The 17,052-nt window shown below is 46.8% G+C and overlaps 2 protein-coding genes and 2 long non-coding RNA genes across 4 annotated transcripts; all 4 read right to left on the bottom strand.

Moving 5' to 3' along the window:
- Window positions 1–340: 340 nt before the first annotated feature.
- LOC143171143 (uncharacterized) lies at window positions 341–1,643 on the bottom strand. Its single transcript, XM_076359918.1, has 2 exons — window positions 1,634–1,643; window positions 341–1,539 (listed from the first exon to the last, which is right to left on the bottom strand). The coding sequence occupies exon 2, from the start codon at window positions 1,498–1,500 to the stop codon at window positions 895–897; it is 606 nt and encodes a 201-aa protein (XP_076216033.1). The 5' UTR covers window positions 1,501–1,539; window positions 1,634–1,643; the 3' UTR covers window positions 341–894.
- A 2,914-nt stretch (window positions 1,644–4,557) lies between these two features.
- Window positions 4,558–5,671, bottom strand: LOC143171170 (uncharacterized). The gene is made up of 2 exons (XR_012997153.1): window positions 5,643–5,671; window positions 4,558–5,149 (listed from the first exon to the last, which is right to left on the bottom strand). It is a non-coding gene; the product is annotated as an uncharacterized LOC143171170 (long non-coding RNA).
- Window positions 5,672–8,783: 3,112 nt separating this feature from the next.
- LOC143171196 (uncharacterized) lies at window positions 8,784–9,761 on the bottom strand. The gene is made up of 2 exons (XR_012997156.1): window positions 9,695–9,761; window positions 8,784–9,336 (listed from the first exon to the last, which is right to left on the bottom strand). It is a non-coding gene; the product is annotated as an uncharacterized LOC143171196 (long non-coding RNA).
- A 3,180-nt stretch (window positions 9,762–12,941) lies between these two features.
- Window positions 12,942–14,346, bottom strand: LOC143171051 (uncharacterized). Its single transcript, XM_076359803.1, has one exon. It carries the CDS (start codon window positions 14,260–14,262, stop codon window positions 13,312–13,314), a length of 951 nt encoding a protein of 316 aa, XP_076215918.1. The 5' UTR covers window positions 14,263–14,346; the 3' UTR covers window positions 12,942–13,311.
- Between the last annotated feature and the right edge of the window lie 2,706 nt (window positions 14,347–17,052).

Genomic DNA, 17,052 nt, shown 5'->3' with positions numbered 1-17,052 from the left:
GATGGCCTCCCGGTGCAGCGTTACTATCTGGCTAATGAAGGTGATGGCACACATTATGGAGCAAACTGTTTGTACCTAGATCACTTGCTGATGGACCATGGTGAAGTCCATCCACTGGTCCTGTGGTGGGTAACCACAGTGGAGAGGGTTTTACAGCACACAGATGGAGTTCAGCCTGGTGAAACCGCTACAGCCAGAGCTGAAATCCTCACGTGTGAACTCGAATTTTGATTTTAAATTTACACAAGTTTCCTTGTGAGAATTTTAATGAGTTTTAACATCTTCTCAGTGTAATGTTGGTAATATTTTGGGGGGTAAAAAAAAGGAACCAAGTGCCAACTAAATTTTTTCAACTTTATTCTTGAATATACAGGGAGAAAATAAAATTGCAGGAGTCCCTGATGCTCCTGCAGTCGCAGTGCGTACTTTTTTTCCAGTACAGTCCTGTCTCTGTTTTCGAACAACTTTGAAATCACAGTCCTATGAACCCATGGGAGAAGGTGAATCCAAGGCAGGTGGTTTCCCCATCCTTGCTCAGGCTCTTTCTGTTCGGTTTCTTCATCCCCAGGCTGCTCACCTTCTCAGAAGAGGGGAGAAACAGCTGCTCTACCCTGAGGAAGAGCAAAGTGGGGTTTGGATGATTAAAGCCTATTCCCTGGCAGGGGAGGACCCTGGGAATTTAAAGTGTCAGTGCTGGGGTCAAGCAGGGGACTGCGGACCCTGAATCCATTGTGCAAAGAGCAGCAACGAGCCATCAGCCATGGCGGCGTTGCATCGTGCTGAAAGCGGAGGTAGGAGCATCGGCGGTTTGGGCAAGGAGCAAAGCATCCCCCATGCTGAGCGGTGTGAGGGCACATGCTGGGGAGGGGTTCCAACACCTCGCTGGCCCCAGGCTCATTTCTTCTGCAGACAGGGTGGCAAGAGAGTGACCTGCTTTTGCTGGTGCTGGCAGGGATGCAGTGGCAGGGGCACAGTGGCCGGGCAGTGGTGCTGGATGGGTGGGCGGCAGCACGGGATGCAGGGGCAGCGATGTTGCAGTGGTCGGGGATGCAGTATCACGGGGGGACAGGCATCCTCCATGGGGCACTGCTCCACTCGCCTCCGGGGCTTGCCGCAGCAACCTGGCTCCTCGCAGTGCAGGGGTGGGCGGTACTGCTGCAGCGGCCGGCGATGGATTTTCACGGGTGGGGGGCAGACGGGCTGCACATGGTTCACCTCCACCCGCCGCCGGGGTTTGCCGAAATTGCAGCTTTGCTGTGGTGGGCAGCAGCTCCGGGGTGGGCACGGCTCCATGGGCTGGCAGCCCTGTGGCTCACTCTGGCAGGACCCCTCAACGTCGCGGCTGAGGCTGCCGGGGTCACAGCAAGGGGACAGGTCCGTGGTGCCCACAGGGCTTTCGTGGCAGCACCCCGTGGAACCATGCCACGTCCAGCCCTTCTCGCCACAGACCGGGCTGTCATGGCACAAGTCCTGGTCGCTGTCACCTTTATGGTAGTCCATCCTGTGGCAGAGATGGCCAAGCCCTCGGGGATAAACAGTCTGGGAAAAAGAAAAAAACCCACTGACTTATTTTTTTTTGCTGTTTCTATGAAAAAAATGAGGAATCAGAGACAGCTGAGAGAATCCAACTCACCCTGCGACCGGTGACGGACGGGCTGAGCAGGGAGTCTAAGTCCTGAGGACAGCGCTGGGGCCAAAAGCTTTTATATGCGGCAGAGCTCTCTTGGAAATGAGGCATGCCATGGGAATTAATAGCTGAGCAGTGAGTGCCACTTCTGTGTGTTTTTTCTGGCACTTGCTATTGGATTAATCAGCTGCAATTAGCATCTCCTTTGATATAATGTCAGCTTAGCTCTTCGCATATGCAGTGGCCATTATCTAATTAGTTCTCCCATCGGTCATGTTCAAATACGCTGTTACCTAATGTTAGTCAGATGGGATCCTGGGATAAGGATACCTGGAATACCGTGATGCTGAGTGATATGCCCAAAAAGAGTTTCTCGTGGCAGTGGGAAAACCACAAAAAGGCCCAGGAGTTCTGGTGTCCAGTCCCAGGTCCCGGTGCCCAATGGTTCATGCCTTGAAACAGGGTGTTGGAGTAGAGGTGCGCAAATGGCAATGGTTTTTCAAGGGGCTGAAAGAAAACAGAGAAAAATCTATTATTGAAAACAAGCAAGCTTCCTGCCAAAATAAAGAGCAATTTTTTTAAAAAAGGAAAAATTGGAGAAACGGTGAAATTCTGTTTTCAGTAAGAAGTGATTGATTTTTCAACTCTATTTCAGCTTAACACCACCCTGACCAACCCCAAACCAGGAGTTGTTGTGTTCGTGGTGTGCTGCATGGAGCTGGGGTTTTTCCCCAAACTGCTCTTTGGGCGTTTTACCCGCAGCTGGAAATCCAGCCTGACGCTCAGCAGAGATGAGATGATTTTATTGCCTCTTCTTGACGCTTTGTGCCATGGTACCATGATCTGCGGCTGGAAGTGCCCTGTGGTGGAACAGGAGCTACACTCAGTTATCATTTCTACTTGAATATAATTAGAAGTGGGAAAACCTGTTTTTATTATGCTAACTTTGTGAAACTGTGATTTTATTCTCTAAGGCCGGACTCCAAGTGGACTTTTGTTTATTACGCTCTGAATTCTGGATTAGCAAGGTTCAGAAAAAACATCATTTGAAACTTATATTGTAATGCTTCTGTTCTTTAAAAACAGACATCAGGTTTTAATTAACATTTTCCTGATATGATGACCTTTCTTCATGGAGTACCCTAGGACTGAAGTTGCAGAAGGCATCTAAAAAAGTGCGGAGGGTACACTTAGTTCTTTAAAAACTAATTTCTGCCAAACAAACCCATCTCCTGACACTGAAAATGTTATCAATCAATAGGGATTTTTTTTTTCTTTCAGAAGCTTCCATCTGAAAAATCTTTGGCTTTTGATTTGTTAGTGGAAAGTTTAAATTTTCTGTGAGAAAACAAGGGAGGTTTTCCAGCTGGCTTTGTGGATGGGGTTGCAGGTTGGACCTTGTTTCTCAGAGAAGGTCTGTGATATCTGGACATGATGCTCATCACCTTCCAGAGCACAGAGAAACCTGACAGCCAGAGAGATGGTGAGGAAATCAAGGGTGACATCAGGACCATGATGAGCGGCAGATGTTGTTGCCCTGTGTGTAGTATGGATGACTGGAAGACGTGAGCTCTGAATAGAGGATCCCAATGGACACCAGCATGCCAGGGAGCAGGGGTGGACTACGTCAGGCTGTGGATGGGTTGTATATTCTCCTATTCAAATGAATTAATTCCCTTCCAAGTGAGGAGCACCTCAGTCAAGTGCGTGGCTACAACACCGAAAGCCCTTTTATGTGCTGCAAATCTGGAATGAGGACACCACAGAGGAGTGCTGACCTCATGAACAGACAATTTCAGGCTTCGTCAGGCACCATATCCACCTTTCTGACATTTCTGCTTTGATTCATTTTCTCTATAGCTGCTCCACTTTGCATTTCTGTGGATGGTCAAAGCATTTTTTAAGTACCAGCGAAGGATTTCTCACAGCAGCCCCAGGCTGTCAGTGCAAAAGCTATTTCCATGCACTCACTCCATGGCAGAGCCTCTGTAAGAGATGCTCAGACGTTTGTCCAGTGGCGTTTGGGTTTGAATCACTGGGAAAAGCATGTGCAGAATTCAGGGGTGTGACTCCAGGGCGCGTGCTTGGACCTGACGACTTTGCTGCTGCTGAGATAATTTATTCTTTAGCTACAGGAAAAATGTAATTGCCTTGCAGGAAGCCATGGGACTTTCATGTAAGCATGGAAAAGACCTTGGTATCTGTTAAGGGCCCACATGGATTTTAGATTTATAATCCATTACTGCAGTCCCCAGATTATGCTGGTTTTGGATTTTTTCATGTTAGAAGAGGTGTTTTGGAGTCACTTCCCTTCCTGAGGATTTTACAAATCATGAAGTGCAAATATTTCATTTCTGAATCACATCTCTTAAAATCTGCCACATTTTAATAGAATTCCAGAAGAAATTAGATAGTATTTCTGAATCCTTCAGGCTAGACTTATAACTCCACATCTTTCAATGACTCTCTCCCTCCCTGCACCATACAGACCATGCTTGCTATTTAATCTTATTGACAAGATATCAAGCCTTTTAAGAAGCCCGCAAAAAGCTCAGCAAATTCACTGGAAAGATTTCCATTAACAAAAAAACCCCTTCAGCTCTGGCTTTAGGACCATACAGGTGCTTCGATTGCAGACTCCGTATCTTCAAAGTCATAAGCAGGGGAAAGGTAGCATGAAACTGCATAGCCAAGAGGCTACTCCTGTAGCTTAGATAAGGTACTGACACTAGCAAGCACTGTTTTTCCCCAGATGAGAGACTGACCCAAGAAGTTTACTGCATATGCTGGGGTGCCGTCATCAGTAGAGTGACAAACAGTTGAAAAATTCATTATGGTCACAAACTAAGCAAATGCTAAAAAAGTCCCAGACCAGAGCTATAGTTTAAAAGACAAAAATAAATGGATAAACATATACCAGAAATTTGCAGTGTCATAACTTACAAATTTTATTGTCTTTCATGACTAATTGGAGATTAAAGCAAGCAAAGGGAGTATGATACGTCAACTGCATTAAACATCCCACACACCAAGAGGAAAATTAACAGCAGGACTAGTTCTTACAAAGGAAAATCACACTAATCAGTGGGTAGTAACTTCAAGGTACATTACAGGCATTTGGTGATTAAAGGCAGACAAAGACGAGGAGAGATGATCTACAGTCTCTAAGGAAATGAGGACGAGCGTTCAGGGCGTTATCCATATCCATATCCATATCCAACACCGAGTGAGCCAGGAGGGAAGCAGCAGGCAGCGCAGCCCTGCCTGCCCTTTGCTGAGTGGGTTTAGTGGCCGCCACAGCAGCCGCCGTTGTTACCACCACAGCATCCGTTGTTATTCCTTATGGTGTAGCAGCAGGTCTGCATGGGCATGCAGCAGCTGGGGTAGCAGCACTGCATGGGCGAGCAGCACATCGGTGTCTTGCAGCACTTTGGGCTGCTGTAGCAGCATACGGAGTAGTTATTTCCACCGCAGCATCCACAGCCTCCGTTGGGCATGTTGTTGGTAGTAGTGTAGGCAAAGCTGGAAGGAACAGAGAGAGTCTGTCTGTGACTGGGAGCAGGATATTTGGAAATACAGAATTAATTCAAAGCTCTGTTTATGCTAAATTCAGAGATTCAAGGTGCTGAAACCAAGTGCTGTCTTGTTTGTAGTAAATCTTGCTTGTAACTCTTCTGTCTTTTTCCTGCAATGTAGATGCCCACGTACTTGTACCGTGGCATCTCTAATGTCTTAGCAAGAATCACACAGCACAGTGCGCACAATCCTTGGCCTGGGTCCTCATGAAACATTCTCGGTCCCCTTGCTCTGCATGGCCCTGCTGATACTCCTGTGGCCTCTTCATCCTTTAACGCTTCTAGCTTGTCCCCATAATTCCTAGTACACAGTTCATAAAGGCCCAACTTCAGCCAAAGTCCCAGTCCAGATACCTGGTTATATATGGATACTGTTGTAAGATATCCATAGCATTTTTCTTTTGTGAAAAGGGAAGGAAGATTTAGATGTTCTCACTTACCCTGTTGAAGAATGAGGAGAGGTAAAGGGAAGAGAAGATGAGCGAATGAAGTGAGCTGGGCCATGACAGCTTTTATAGTCCTAGACACCTTCCTCCTGGAAGTGAGACAGCCATTGACCATTTGAACTTCCCTGTTTACTTAACCTAAACCCATACTTTTTAGCTATACGTGTCTTCTGGTATTTACTCTTTGCCTTATTATTTGTGATCACTACCTTTGTTTCACCTCATAATTGTTTAGCCTGCAGATAATCAAAGGGCTTCTATGAATACTAATGAATTTGTCCTCTCTGCAACCTTGCAAGGGAGCCAAAAAATGCGTCCTCGTATCTGTTTGACAAATGCAGTGACGGTCAAAGATGCTAAGGGACTTACTCAGCAGCAGCTGGTGCTGAATCAGTGTAAGAGCCGAAACTGAACCCCTGGCTTGTGTCTTTTGGGCACGTGATGGGCTGTGTCATCGGACTGGTGTTTGAAACAAATATTTGGAAAATTTCATGAAGATAGTTACGTTTGTTCCCAGTCACAGGACATGCACGTGAGGAGGGAGCAAGAAGACCATGTGTTTGGGATATATCGGGGAGTCATGCTGGCTCCTGGGTCTCAGTCACCTGCATGTGACTCCATGCAAGATCATCTTGTCCTCATGCATGCTAAGAACATCTTTGTGATGCCAAAGACATCTTTGTCTTTTCGCTTGCCTAAACTTTTACAAATCCTCCAGTCTGGGGGGTTTAGGTTTGCATGCGGGCATCAAAAACTCTGAATTGAATATTCACTTCAGAATATTTGGCATTTTAATTAAAAAGTTAAGGGGCGGCACTGCCTGTGCAAACGGCAACGCAAGGAGTCATGGCTCTGGGACTGGGCATGATGCATTGCAATTCAACAAATCCCTCCTGCAACCTCCCCTTGCATCCAGCTGAAATCCCCCTGTGTGCTGGAGCCCTGGCACCAAGCGGGACCAACCCCTGCCCAGCTCCTCAGCAGGGAGGGAGGGGGGTTTAGACTTGGAGGTTGTGCAGGACTCTTTGTGGGTGTTGGAAGTGGTAAATGAAGGAGCCCAGCATGGACTGAGAGGGTGAGAGGAAGATGAAGGTGGAAGAGATATGACAAGCTGTCCTGGTTTCGGCAGGGATAGAGTTAATTTCCTTCCTAGTAGCTGGTACAGTGCTGTGTTTTGGATTTAGGATGAGAACAAAGTTGATAACGCACCCATGTTTTAGCTGTTGCTAGGTAATGCTTACACTAGCCAAGGACTTTTTAGTTTTCCATGCTCCACCGACTGAGAAGGCTGGAGGTGCACAAGAAGCTGGGAGGGGGCACAGCCAAGCTGGCCAAAGAAACATTCCATACCATGGGACATCATGCTCAGTACATAAACTGGGGAAAGCTGGCCGGGGGGGGGCTGCTGCTCGGGGACTGGCTTGGCATCGGTCGGTGGGTGGTGAGCAATTGCACTGTGCATCACTTGCTTTGTGTCTAATTATTATTATCATCATATTATTATTATCATTTTATTTCAATTATTAAACTGTTTTTATCTCAACCCATGAGTTTTTCTCACTTGTGCTCTTCCAATTCTCTCCCCCATCCCACCGGGTGGGGGGGAGTGAGCGAGCGGCTGCGTGGTGCTTAGTTGCCGACTGAGGTTAAACCATGACACAAGCACAGAAAACTGGTCCTAACTGGGGTCACGGAGCTAAGTGGGAGGCAGGGACTCAGAAGTGATGCAGGAAGAGATGTTGCTGAGGTGCAATTATTTTCTGGGAGGGAGAGAAGAAGGGAGGAAGGTCAAGGTAAGGCAGAGCCTTGGGCAACTGAGCCAGGGTGGATGAATGCTTATTTAATGCCAGCCACTGCCTCCAATGCACTTTGCTGTGGGGCTGAATGCTGGCAGGAACACCGGGTATTTGGGAGGAATTTTTTCCATGGCCTAAAATTGCAGCTCTCATTCGAAGACCTTACCACATTATCCCGAGAGGAGTGCTGCCCAATGAAAGGATGGTGGAGCCTGCCTGGTGAGTTCCCTGCCTGCTGCCTGACATCCTCCGGGATCCCTGGGGTGCTCTGAACAGGGCTGCTCCTAGATGAGCTGCTACCAGCCCCGAGGATGCTAGCAGGGGCATTGGTTTGCTTTCTGCACAGTGCAAGGGGGAGCAGATTGCAATTTTAGTGCCTCTTCGCCCCTGCAGTAAATGCAGCCAGCTCCTTTCCAGACTTTCCTGGAATGAGAGTAATTCCTTGGGCGAAATGCTGGAGAGCAACACATGTAATTGCAACTTCTCCAGACAGTGTAGAAGAACATGCATGGCATTTCCTTTCCTGCTGGTCCCCTCTGAGGAGGCAAATTCTCATTCGTTCTCATTGGCAAATCTTGCAACTGCAAGAAGAAGTGATGGTCTAGGTGGGCATTTCCTACCCACGGTAGTCGTGTCCAGCCATTCGTGTAACCTAGGTAACTCGAATGGTCTTTGGTGAGTAGGCTACGGGTCCTAATGCAAAGAAGAGACTGAAATGGTGTGGAAACAGAGTCAGTAAATGGCCTTAGACACAGATTGAGGACTGTAGTGCAGATCTTGCATGCTGTTTTGGTACCACTCTTACTGACCCAGTCACTCTTTGAAGACGGTTGAGGCTTCTCACCGTTTATTCTAACACCTCAGCTCGAAATCTGGTAACCCAGACTTTTTAGCATAGGCAAGACCTCCTTCTCGTAACTGTTAAAGTATTTATAGAGACTGTCTGTAGGTTCTGAAGTAGACCTCTAGCTCGTTGAAATACATGGAGTTTTCCTAGATGGGGTGTGCCTGTGTCAAACTGTTTCAGAAGAAATTAATAACCTTTACAAGTTTACGTATTATTTTCTTCCTATTTCTTTGTAGTTTTATAGTGAGAGGAGAAATATTGCTCGCAGAGATGCCAGACACTCAGCTTGTGTTTGAATAGACCCAGGTAGAAGCTCAGAACTGCATCAGGGATGCACTGATTTTCTTTGTGTAGGCAAAACCCCCCAGTTAGCACCTTTTAGACAGCAGCATCCCAACACCGGAAGAAAATGCAAAGAAAATATGATAGGTGTGGTGATGCACTCTGGATGCACCAGCTAGCAAACAGATAACCACCAGGAGTTTTGCAGGGTTATGAACTACAGATTTTATTGTTTTTTTTCAGACAGATTGAAGCAAAACAGTGATGAAAAGAATTAAACATCCCACACACCAAGAGGAAAATTAACAGCAGGACTAGTTCTTACAAAGGAAAATCACACTGATCAGTGAGTAGCAACTTCAAAGCACATTACAGGCATTTGGTGATTAAAGGCAGACAAAGAAGAGGAGAGATGATCTACAGTCTCTAAGGAAATGAGGAAGACCATTTAGGGCAGTATCCATATCCATATCTGTATCCAACACCGAGTGAGCCAGGAGGGAAGCAGCAGGCAGCGCAGCCCTGCCTGCCCTTTGCCGAGTGGGTTTAGTGGCCGCCACAGCAGCCGCCGTTGTTATTGCTCATGGTGTAGCAGCAGGTCTGCATGGGCATGCAGCAGCTGGGGTAGCAGCACTGCATGGGCGAGCAGCATGTCGGTGTCTTGCAGCACTTTGGGCTGCTGTAGCAGCACACGGAGTAGTTATTTCCACCGCAGCATCCACAGCCTCCGTTGGGCATGTTGTTGGTAGTAGTGTAGGCAAAGCTGGAAGGAACAGAGAGGGTCTCTTTTTCTCTGCCTGAATTTCCCAGTTGTTTATGCAGCTTAAAGCATACTTATCCAAAAGTCCATCCCAAACTGGCTGGGGAAGTCCCTACTGTCCAGAATCCCATGACAGCCTGTCCCCGAGATCTCCACATTTTTGCATTAGCCACCAGTGCATTTGACATATTGTCCAGCACTGGTTCCATCAGAAAGAAGCCACCCAGGTGCATCCCAAACCCAATCTCTCAAAATGGGCCCCAAACCAGACAGTACAGGAAATCACGGATGGCTTCCTGCAAAAGCACACAGAAGTACAGTAGAGTGCAAATGAAAAGGCAAGTAGTAAGCTCTGACTTACCCTGTTGACCAGTGAGGACAAGTGAGGAGAAGTCAAGATGAGCGAATGAAGACCACTGTGATGGGGAGCCTTTTATATGCTTCAAAGCCGTCTCCCTGGAAATGAGGCATTCTTTGGCAATTCTGACGTCACCGTGTATCACCCAGTGGATGCCTCTCATGTGTCTTCCGGTATTTAATCTTTACCTCCTTCTGTTTGCTCACCACCTCAATTCTGCACCATAATTAGTGGTACATAAAAACAACAGGTGCACATTTTCTAATGAATTTGCATTAATGGGAACCGGAGGTAGCTGTAAGGTATTCCTATCCACTTCCCAAGGAATGACCTTGAGACGCAGAGACACTTTACAATTTGCCTGGGGGAGGCGGGTGCTGAAGCAGTGGGAGAACTATGCCTGGAACTTGGAAATGTCACCGCTCATGTGTCCCCTCTGCTTTTGGCTGGGATTTTGGGGGACCAGTGGAAACTATTGGTAAATGTGAATCCTTTTTTCCTGCCTCCGAGAGGTGGCTGTGTGGTCAAAGTTAAGACCGAAGAGTTTCTCCTTTCTCAGTCTTGTTCTTGGGTTTCCCTCCATGGTGCTTGGTCCTCACACCCCCTGCTTTTTATTTCTTCTAAACTATTAAGAATTTTGTTCATTTTCATCCATGGAAGGGATAGATTAAGTCTAAATTAAGCAGCTTTCAAAGCAGTAGTGCACACATGTTAGCTTTTTTCGGTATTGTTTTCATACACTCCGTTTTCTGAGATTATTTCTAAGGCCTGTGAGACCAAGATAGCTTGTATTTGATGGTATTCGTGATGATCACATTAGAGTGTTTCATACTAACAATTTGATTCTATGTCACTGTAGGCAAGCATGAGGTTCAAGCCTGGAAATCCAATCCTGAGTGCATTTCTTCATGCCTTTCCCCTGTACCTCAGGAGCCCAGCTAGTATCTCACAGATGCTCTGAGTTCAGGCACCGATGGGACTTTTCCAGCAATTGTTTATAGTCGTTTTGGTTGCAATGTGCTAAGGCCAAGGCTGCTGTGCACGCAAAGCTTGGCTGAACAGTCAGGAGGGAATGGATGAGATGGTTGGAGTCAAGGCAGATATTATGAAACAGGTTTGGGGATGGGGGAAGGAACTGTGGCCATGTGGAAAGCCAGGACAACTCCACGTGAGAAGAAGGTGTTGATGGAGTTTTCATCTGATGAGAGGGGTCATCAGTATAGGATGAGAGTCCCAAGATGCTGAGGCAGCATTTATTGATGGCAAATAAAGGCTGCCATCATGTTCAGCAGACTCTGAATGTGAGGCTGGAGTGGTGGCAGGTGATCCTTGGTGGCTGGGACACGTAGTTTCTTCCCAAAATGCGAACATGACCTCCTATGATGTTGGGTGTCTCTTCTGGAATTGTCCCTAGGGGAGCATTGTTTTGGTCACGCGATAATAGCCAGATACCTGCCTGCAGGAAATAATGCCCTCTTTGTGTAAACCCTCAAACATGTCGTGCACTGAATAAGTCATTCATTGCCTTTTTATCAGGCTTTATTGTCGTCATACTGGTGAAGATGATCCCTGTGTTAGAATCATAGACTCACAGAATGGTTTGAGTTGGAAGGGACCTTTAAAGGCCATTTAGTCCAACCCCCCTGTAGTGAGCAGGGACATCTTCAACTAGATCAGCTTGCTCAGAGCCCCGTCCAACCCAACCTGGAATGTTTCCTGGGATGGGGCATCCACCACCTCTCTGGGCAACCTGTGCCAGTGTCTCACCACCCTCAGCGTAAAAAATTTCTTCCTTATATCTAGTCTGTATCTACCCTGTTTTAATTTAAAACCATTACCCCTTGTCATATTGTCATATAAAAAGTCTGTCCCCATCTTTCTTACAAGTACTGAAAGGCCATGATAAGGTCTCCCTGGAGCCTTCTCTTCTCCAGGCTGAACAACCCCAACTCTCTCAGCCTGTCCTCACAGCAGAGGTGTTCCATCCCTCCGATTATTTTTGTGGCCTCCTCCAGACCCACTCCAATAGGTCCATGTCTTTCTTAAAAATGGATGTGAACCCTGCAAGGCTGTTGCTAATCAAGGTCTTATACAGATATTGAGGAGATACTGGCATTTAATGGATAGTTGGGTTACAAATAACATCTAGACTAAATCCCTTTTACATGCCATGCCATGCCATGCCATGCCATGCCATGCCATGATGTCTTTGTAAACTTCCACGGTGGTTACATGAATTTGAGAGCTGCAGTACCCTTGTGAACGGGGAGGAATCTGTCATGGCAGCTATTCCAGCATATGATGAAATTAATATTCACAAGATTTCCTTAACAGAATGCACTTCTGATATAGTATGGTATGGTATAGGATATCCTTCTGCCAGTGTATTGTACCTGATTTACCTCTTTATCAAAAACTCATAAACACCTGAGTAATCTTTTCAGGAGAGTCTAACGTGGTAGAGAAGATTATTCTAATGCAGACTTTGTGTATGCTCTGAAGGTTTGGTTGAGGGAAGCAATCAAGAGACTGCTCAAGGCATTTTCCGGAGATGTGCAATTCAGAGCTGAGTCCTGAATTTTAATGGTAAAGGAAGTCCCAGCCAGGTAGAAAGGGTGTTGTTGACTCATGTGTGTGCTATTTTAGGAATGAAGCTTTTAAGTTGGATACTAACACCTGGGTTTCATTCCAGTGCTTTTAATCCAGGAATGCTGCATATGAAAATCTCTGCTCACATAAAAATAATTCACCGACTTAAGGCATTTTCTGAAATTCTGTTTTTGAAGATGGTAGTGGAAGACGGTGCCTGCCGTTCAGTGAGTAGTGAATTCCTCTTGGTACCTATTGAAATACCTTTTCTGATATCGGGGATGAGTTCGTATACATCTTATGGAGTGGTGTGTTTTCAGATGGTGGAATTATGCATGCTTCAGTCAGTCTGCGTCCTTTGAGTTTTATTTATCTTAACCATTTAGATTTGTAGTAAAAATTGAGCTAACTGAGGCAGATGATCAGTAGGTGCAAGAAGGGATCATACTGCTCTGCTTGCTGTCTTTAGACATGATCCAATTTATGCCGATGGGAAGTATGGCCGGGCAGCTCTTTGTTTCCTAAATGTTCTGCTGTGCCACAGGAGCATGTCTGTAGTCAGCAGGATCCTGGCTGAAGGCATAGAAAACGACACCAGAATGAGGACACATTCTGGGCAAAATGGTGTAAGAACAACCAAAAGACAAGATATTTTGCGTTTTGCTTAATGCTAAGTTTTATTGTCTACAAGTCAAGAGAGAAAATGAAGGATGATCACATTAACAGCAAAGTCCCACATTAACAGCGAAGTCCCATACACCAAGAAGAGAATTAACAGCCACACTAATATCTAATAGCTCTTCGCCTTATACAATGGGTGATATATTCAAGTGCACTGCAGATGTTCAATAATTAAAGGACAGAAAGAAGAAGATCGCTTAAGTTTGAAAACAAGAAGAAAATCGCTAGGCGTTTACTCCATCATCGTTTGAACCCGAAGTGAATGAGCAGGTTTTCATCTCCTTGTGCCTGTTCTTGTTGCACGCCAGAGATGGGAGCTGGCAGACCTGCTTTTGCTACCCGGAGTTGGCTCAGCAACACTTCTTGACTGTGGTGCAGCACTGCTGGATGGGTATGCAACACTTCCTCATGGGAGAGCAGTAACGCACAGGGCTGCAACACACCACAACGGGCTTCTTCTTCACCACGTAGGAGCAGCAAGACAGACATCCAGGGCAGCAGCAGGGGCAGCAACCACAGCAGCAGCAGGGTCGCTGGCTACAGCAGCAGCAGGATTTCTGGCACACCTTGGTGCAGCAGACAGACTGCTGGCAGGGGTCACAGCAGGGCTTCTGGCATGGGTCACAGCAGGACTGCTGGCAGGGGTCACAGCAGGGCTTCTGGCATGGGTCACAGCAGGACTGCTGGCATGGGTCGCAGCAGGGCTTCTGGCATGGGTCACAGCAGGACTGCTGGCATGGGTCGCAGCAGACAGACTGCTGGCATGGGTCACAGCAGGGCTTCTGGCATGGGTCACAGCAGACGGACTGCTGGCACGGGTCACAGCAGGGCTTCTGGCATGGGTCACAGCAGACGGACTGCTGGCACGGGTCACAGCAGGGCTTCTGGCATGGGTCGCAGCAGACGGACTGCTGGCACGGGTCACAGCAGGGCTTCTGGCATGGGTCACAGCAGACGGACTGCTGGCATGGGTCACAGCAGGGCTTCTGGCATGGGTCGCAGCAGACGGACTGCTGGCATGGGTCACAGCAGGGCTTCTGGCATGGGTCGCAGCAGCAGGACTGCTGGCATGGGTCACAGCAGGGCTTCTGGCATGGGTCGCAGCAGACGGACTGCTGGCATGGGTCGCAGCAGACGGACTGCTGGCATGGGTCACAGCAGGGCTTCTGGCATGGGTCGCAGCAGCAGGACTGCTGGCACGGGTCGCAGCAGACGGTCTTCTGGCACGGCTGGCTGCAGCACACCGTTTTGCTCTTCACGACGGAGCAGCATCCGGTAGAGCAACATCTGGTAGAGCACATGTTGTTTGTAGTGTAGTCAAAGGTGGAAGGAGGGAGAACCTGAAACACAGCGTACTTTCAGATACAACCCATCTTTCCAATTATATAGATGTGTTTTATTTTGGCATGCAGATGCTGCTGTCTAGGCCCATGGGTGATAGCCATATTGCACACTGCTTCCTATTCATTTGTCTTGAGTTGCAAAAAAAGATCCTTACAGAAATCAAGCCACCTGTCACTATCCCAGCGATATTTGTGCATCTTTTGAGCTATTCTGGTAACTAACTTCCCTGTGCTCATCCATGAAGATCACTCCCTGAATTTCCATCCCAAGAAGCTTGTTTTCAACTATGCTCTCTACACCAACTGTCTTTTCAATAAGCAATAGACCAACAGGCTAGAAAAATCTGGATTTCAGAGAGCTGTAGATCATAGAATAGTTTGGGTTGGAAGGGACCTTTAAAGGTCATCTAGTTCAACCCCCTACAAAGATCAGATACAAAGACACGTTTCAATTCATTGCTTGACCAAAACCAAATGAGAACCATTGCTATCAAGGAACACTACGAGTAGGTAACACTTACCGTGCTAACTGAGTGGTGCAGTTGAGTGAGGAGCAAAGGGATGGGGAGACCTTTTATTTAGCTCGAAATTGTCCTGCCGGAAATGAGGTACCCCACAGCAATTCATGATTTACGCACTAAGCCTATACTTATTTGTTGAATGTGCCTTCATCTATTTAGTCTTTGCCTCATTGTTTTTAACCAACCCCTCAATTTTGTGTTATTATCAATTTGTTCTGTAAATTTTTTACAATTTTTTAATGTCAAGTTAATTCTTGTGTGCTGCTTGTGAACTGCCCAAAAGGTATGTTTCTGCTCATTTTGCATATGGTAACGCTGTTACATTGAGATGCTAGGTGGCTTGTTCAGAGCTAGCGAGTGCTCAATTGACATAAAAATCATAATTAAGATTGAGGAGCAGTGGATTCCAGAGGCATGCAGAGGCCTTCTGGATGTCAGTCACTCCCTGATACGATTTTTTAAACCAGAATTCCAGCAAGTGTAATTCCATGGTCCCATGTTTTGTTTTTGAATGCAGAAATGGTGATGCCCAATGTCTGTCTTTGGGGGCTCGGGTCATCAGAAGCGCAAATATGGAACAGAAAGTTCTTGGCACCTCATCCTTTGTTGCCTCATCCCATCCATGCACGGTAAAAACCATGCCCTTGGCCTTGCCAATATCAGAAATTTTAGGTGCAAAGGACTGTCCAAATTCATCATGGAAATTTAGAGTCGTGTTTGGGTCAGGTCGGAGTCTATATTTTTCCAATTCCTTTTTGAACATCTTTAAATAAAAGCAAAACACAAAACTTTTCTGGAAGTTTGGCATCCTGTTTCTGCTTAGCATAACTTGATCTGCAAAATTCCTATTCCATTGGTTTAAGTTGTAGTATGCCCTCGAGTAACGAAAGATCCACCTACGGATGTTATTTTTGAAATAAGTCTATGCTCAGTTCTCAGTCGCTCATTGGCAGTCATTAGTGCTGATGTCAATGATGATGTTGCAGTTATTTATTAATGATGTTAATATTTATTTTGCACGAAAGCCTGAAGGCCTCACATGATGCGCTGAGCATCTTTAGGATTTCAAATTAAACTACATCTTTTTAAAAAATTATCTCTCTCCGGTCCGAGGGAATTCATGGGGGCCGGGACTGTGACTGGCGTGATTAAAAGTTTCATTTCTGAGATCACCGTGAGGAGGAGGGCTGCTCCTGCTGCTGCGGGGCTGTGCATCTGTGGGAACAGAGCACTGAAGGACCCTTGACCACCCTCCCCCACAGCATACAGCTTCACTGGAGATATCCTGATTTCTCCTGCGGCGAAGGAGACAAGATTCAGGCTCTTTCTGCTCATATAGAAACACAGGGCGATCCAGATCACAGATGCTGAGGACGGGACAGGTCATCGTGAACCTTCGGTTTGACTGCTGGTGGCATAAAGCATCCGTTTGCACCCAGTTTCGGCTGGGTGGCCACTGTTTTTGTTTGGCTACATCCCAGCTTGTAGAAAGCTACCCAGTCTTGCTTCCAAGAATTCAAAGGACCATGAAGTCACCACTTCTCCAGGCAAGCTCTTTCCAAGGTCAATGTTCCTGTCCCCTAAAACATAGGCTTCCTTTCCTATTGAGGTTGGCTTCATGCTAATGACCCGGTTAGGCTACTGCCACACGTTAGAAATGCTAATCTGATTAGTGCTGGAGATTTACAGCAGCCGAGTACCTGCATCTCAGCTAACAATAAAGGAGGCTCATGGCAACCTGGGAGATGGCCAGGAGGGGATTTCTGAGCCTTCGGAGAAATGAGAGGAGACTCCGCCGTCAGAAAAGTGGGGGATCCTGAGCAGCGAGGTAAAGCAGGAGACGTTGGTCAAAACGAGGCAGTCTTCTGCGTGACTTTGTACGGATCCGGTGCATTGCTTCACCTCGTGTCCCTTGGAGTCAAAACCACCACTGCTGCTGTTAGAGCTGGATGAGAACGTCAGAGCTGTCTAAAGCCATGTGAGACAGATCCCTAGGCAGCTGGGAGACCCGTAACCGATTTTACAAGAGGAGTTTTACAAAAGAAAAGATTCAAATTAGATTAAAAAAAAAATCCCAATAAAATTTCACATTGAGTGAATGAACTTAGCAGGCTCCGTAAGATGCCCAGAGTAACACCACTCTCTCTGGCTGGATTTGAGAGTTACGGATGCAGTGAAGCAATCCTCGCCGTGAAACAGCGAAGGCAAATTCCTCCGCATTAATCCT

The sequence above is a fragment of the Aptenodytes patagonicus genome, chromosome 26 (genome assembly GCF_965638725.1).
Source record: "Aptenodytes patagonicus chromosome 26, bAptPat1.pri.cur, whole genome shotgun sequence".
NCBI classification, from domain to species: Eukaryota; Metazoa; Chordata; class Aves; order Sphenisciformes; family Spheniscidae; genus Aptenodytes; species Aptenodytes patagonicus.
This window is presented reverse-complemented; position numbering and strand designations above follow the sequence as displayed.

Excerpts from the sequence above, each read along its gene's own strand:
- LOC143171143 (XM_076359918.1), bottom strand. The coding sequence starts at position 1,500 with ATGGACTACCATAAAGGTGACAGCGACCAGGACTTGTGCCATGACAGC.
- LOC143171051 (XM_076359803.1), bottom strand. The coding sequence starts at position 14,262 with ATGTGCTCTACCAGATGTTGCTCTACCGGATGCTGCTCCGTCGTGAAG.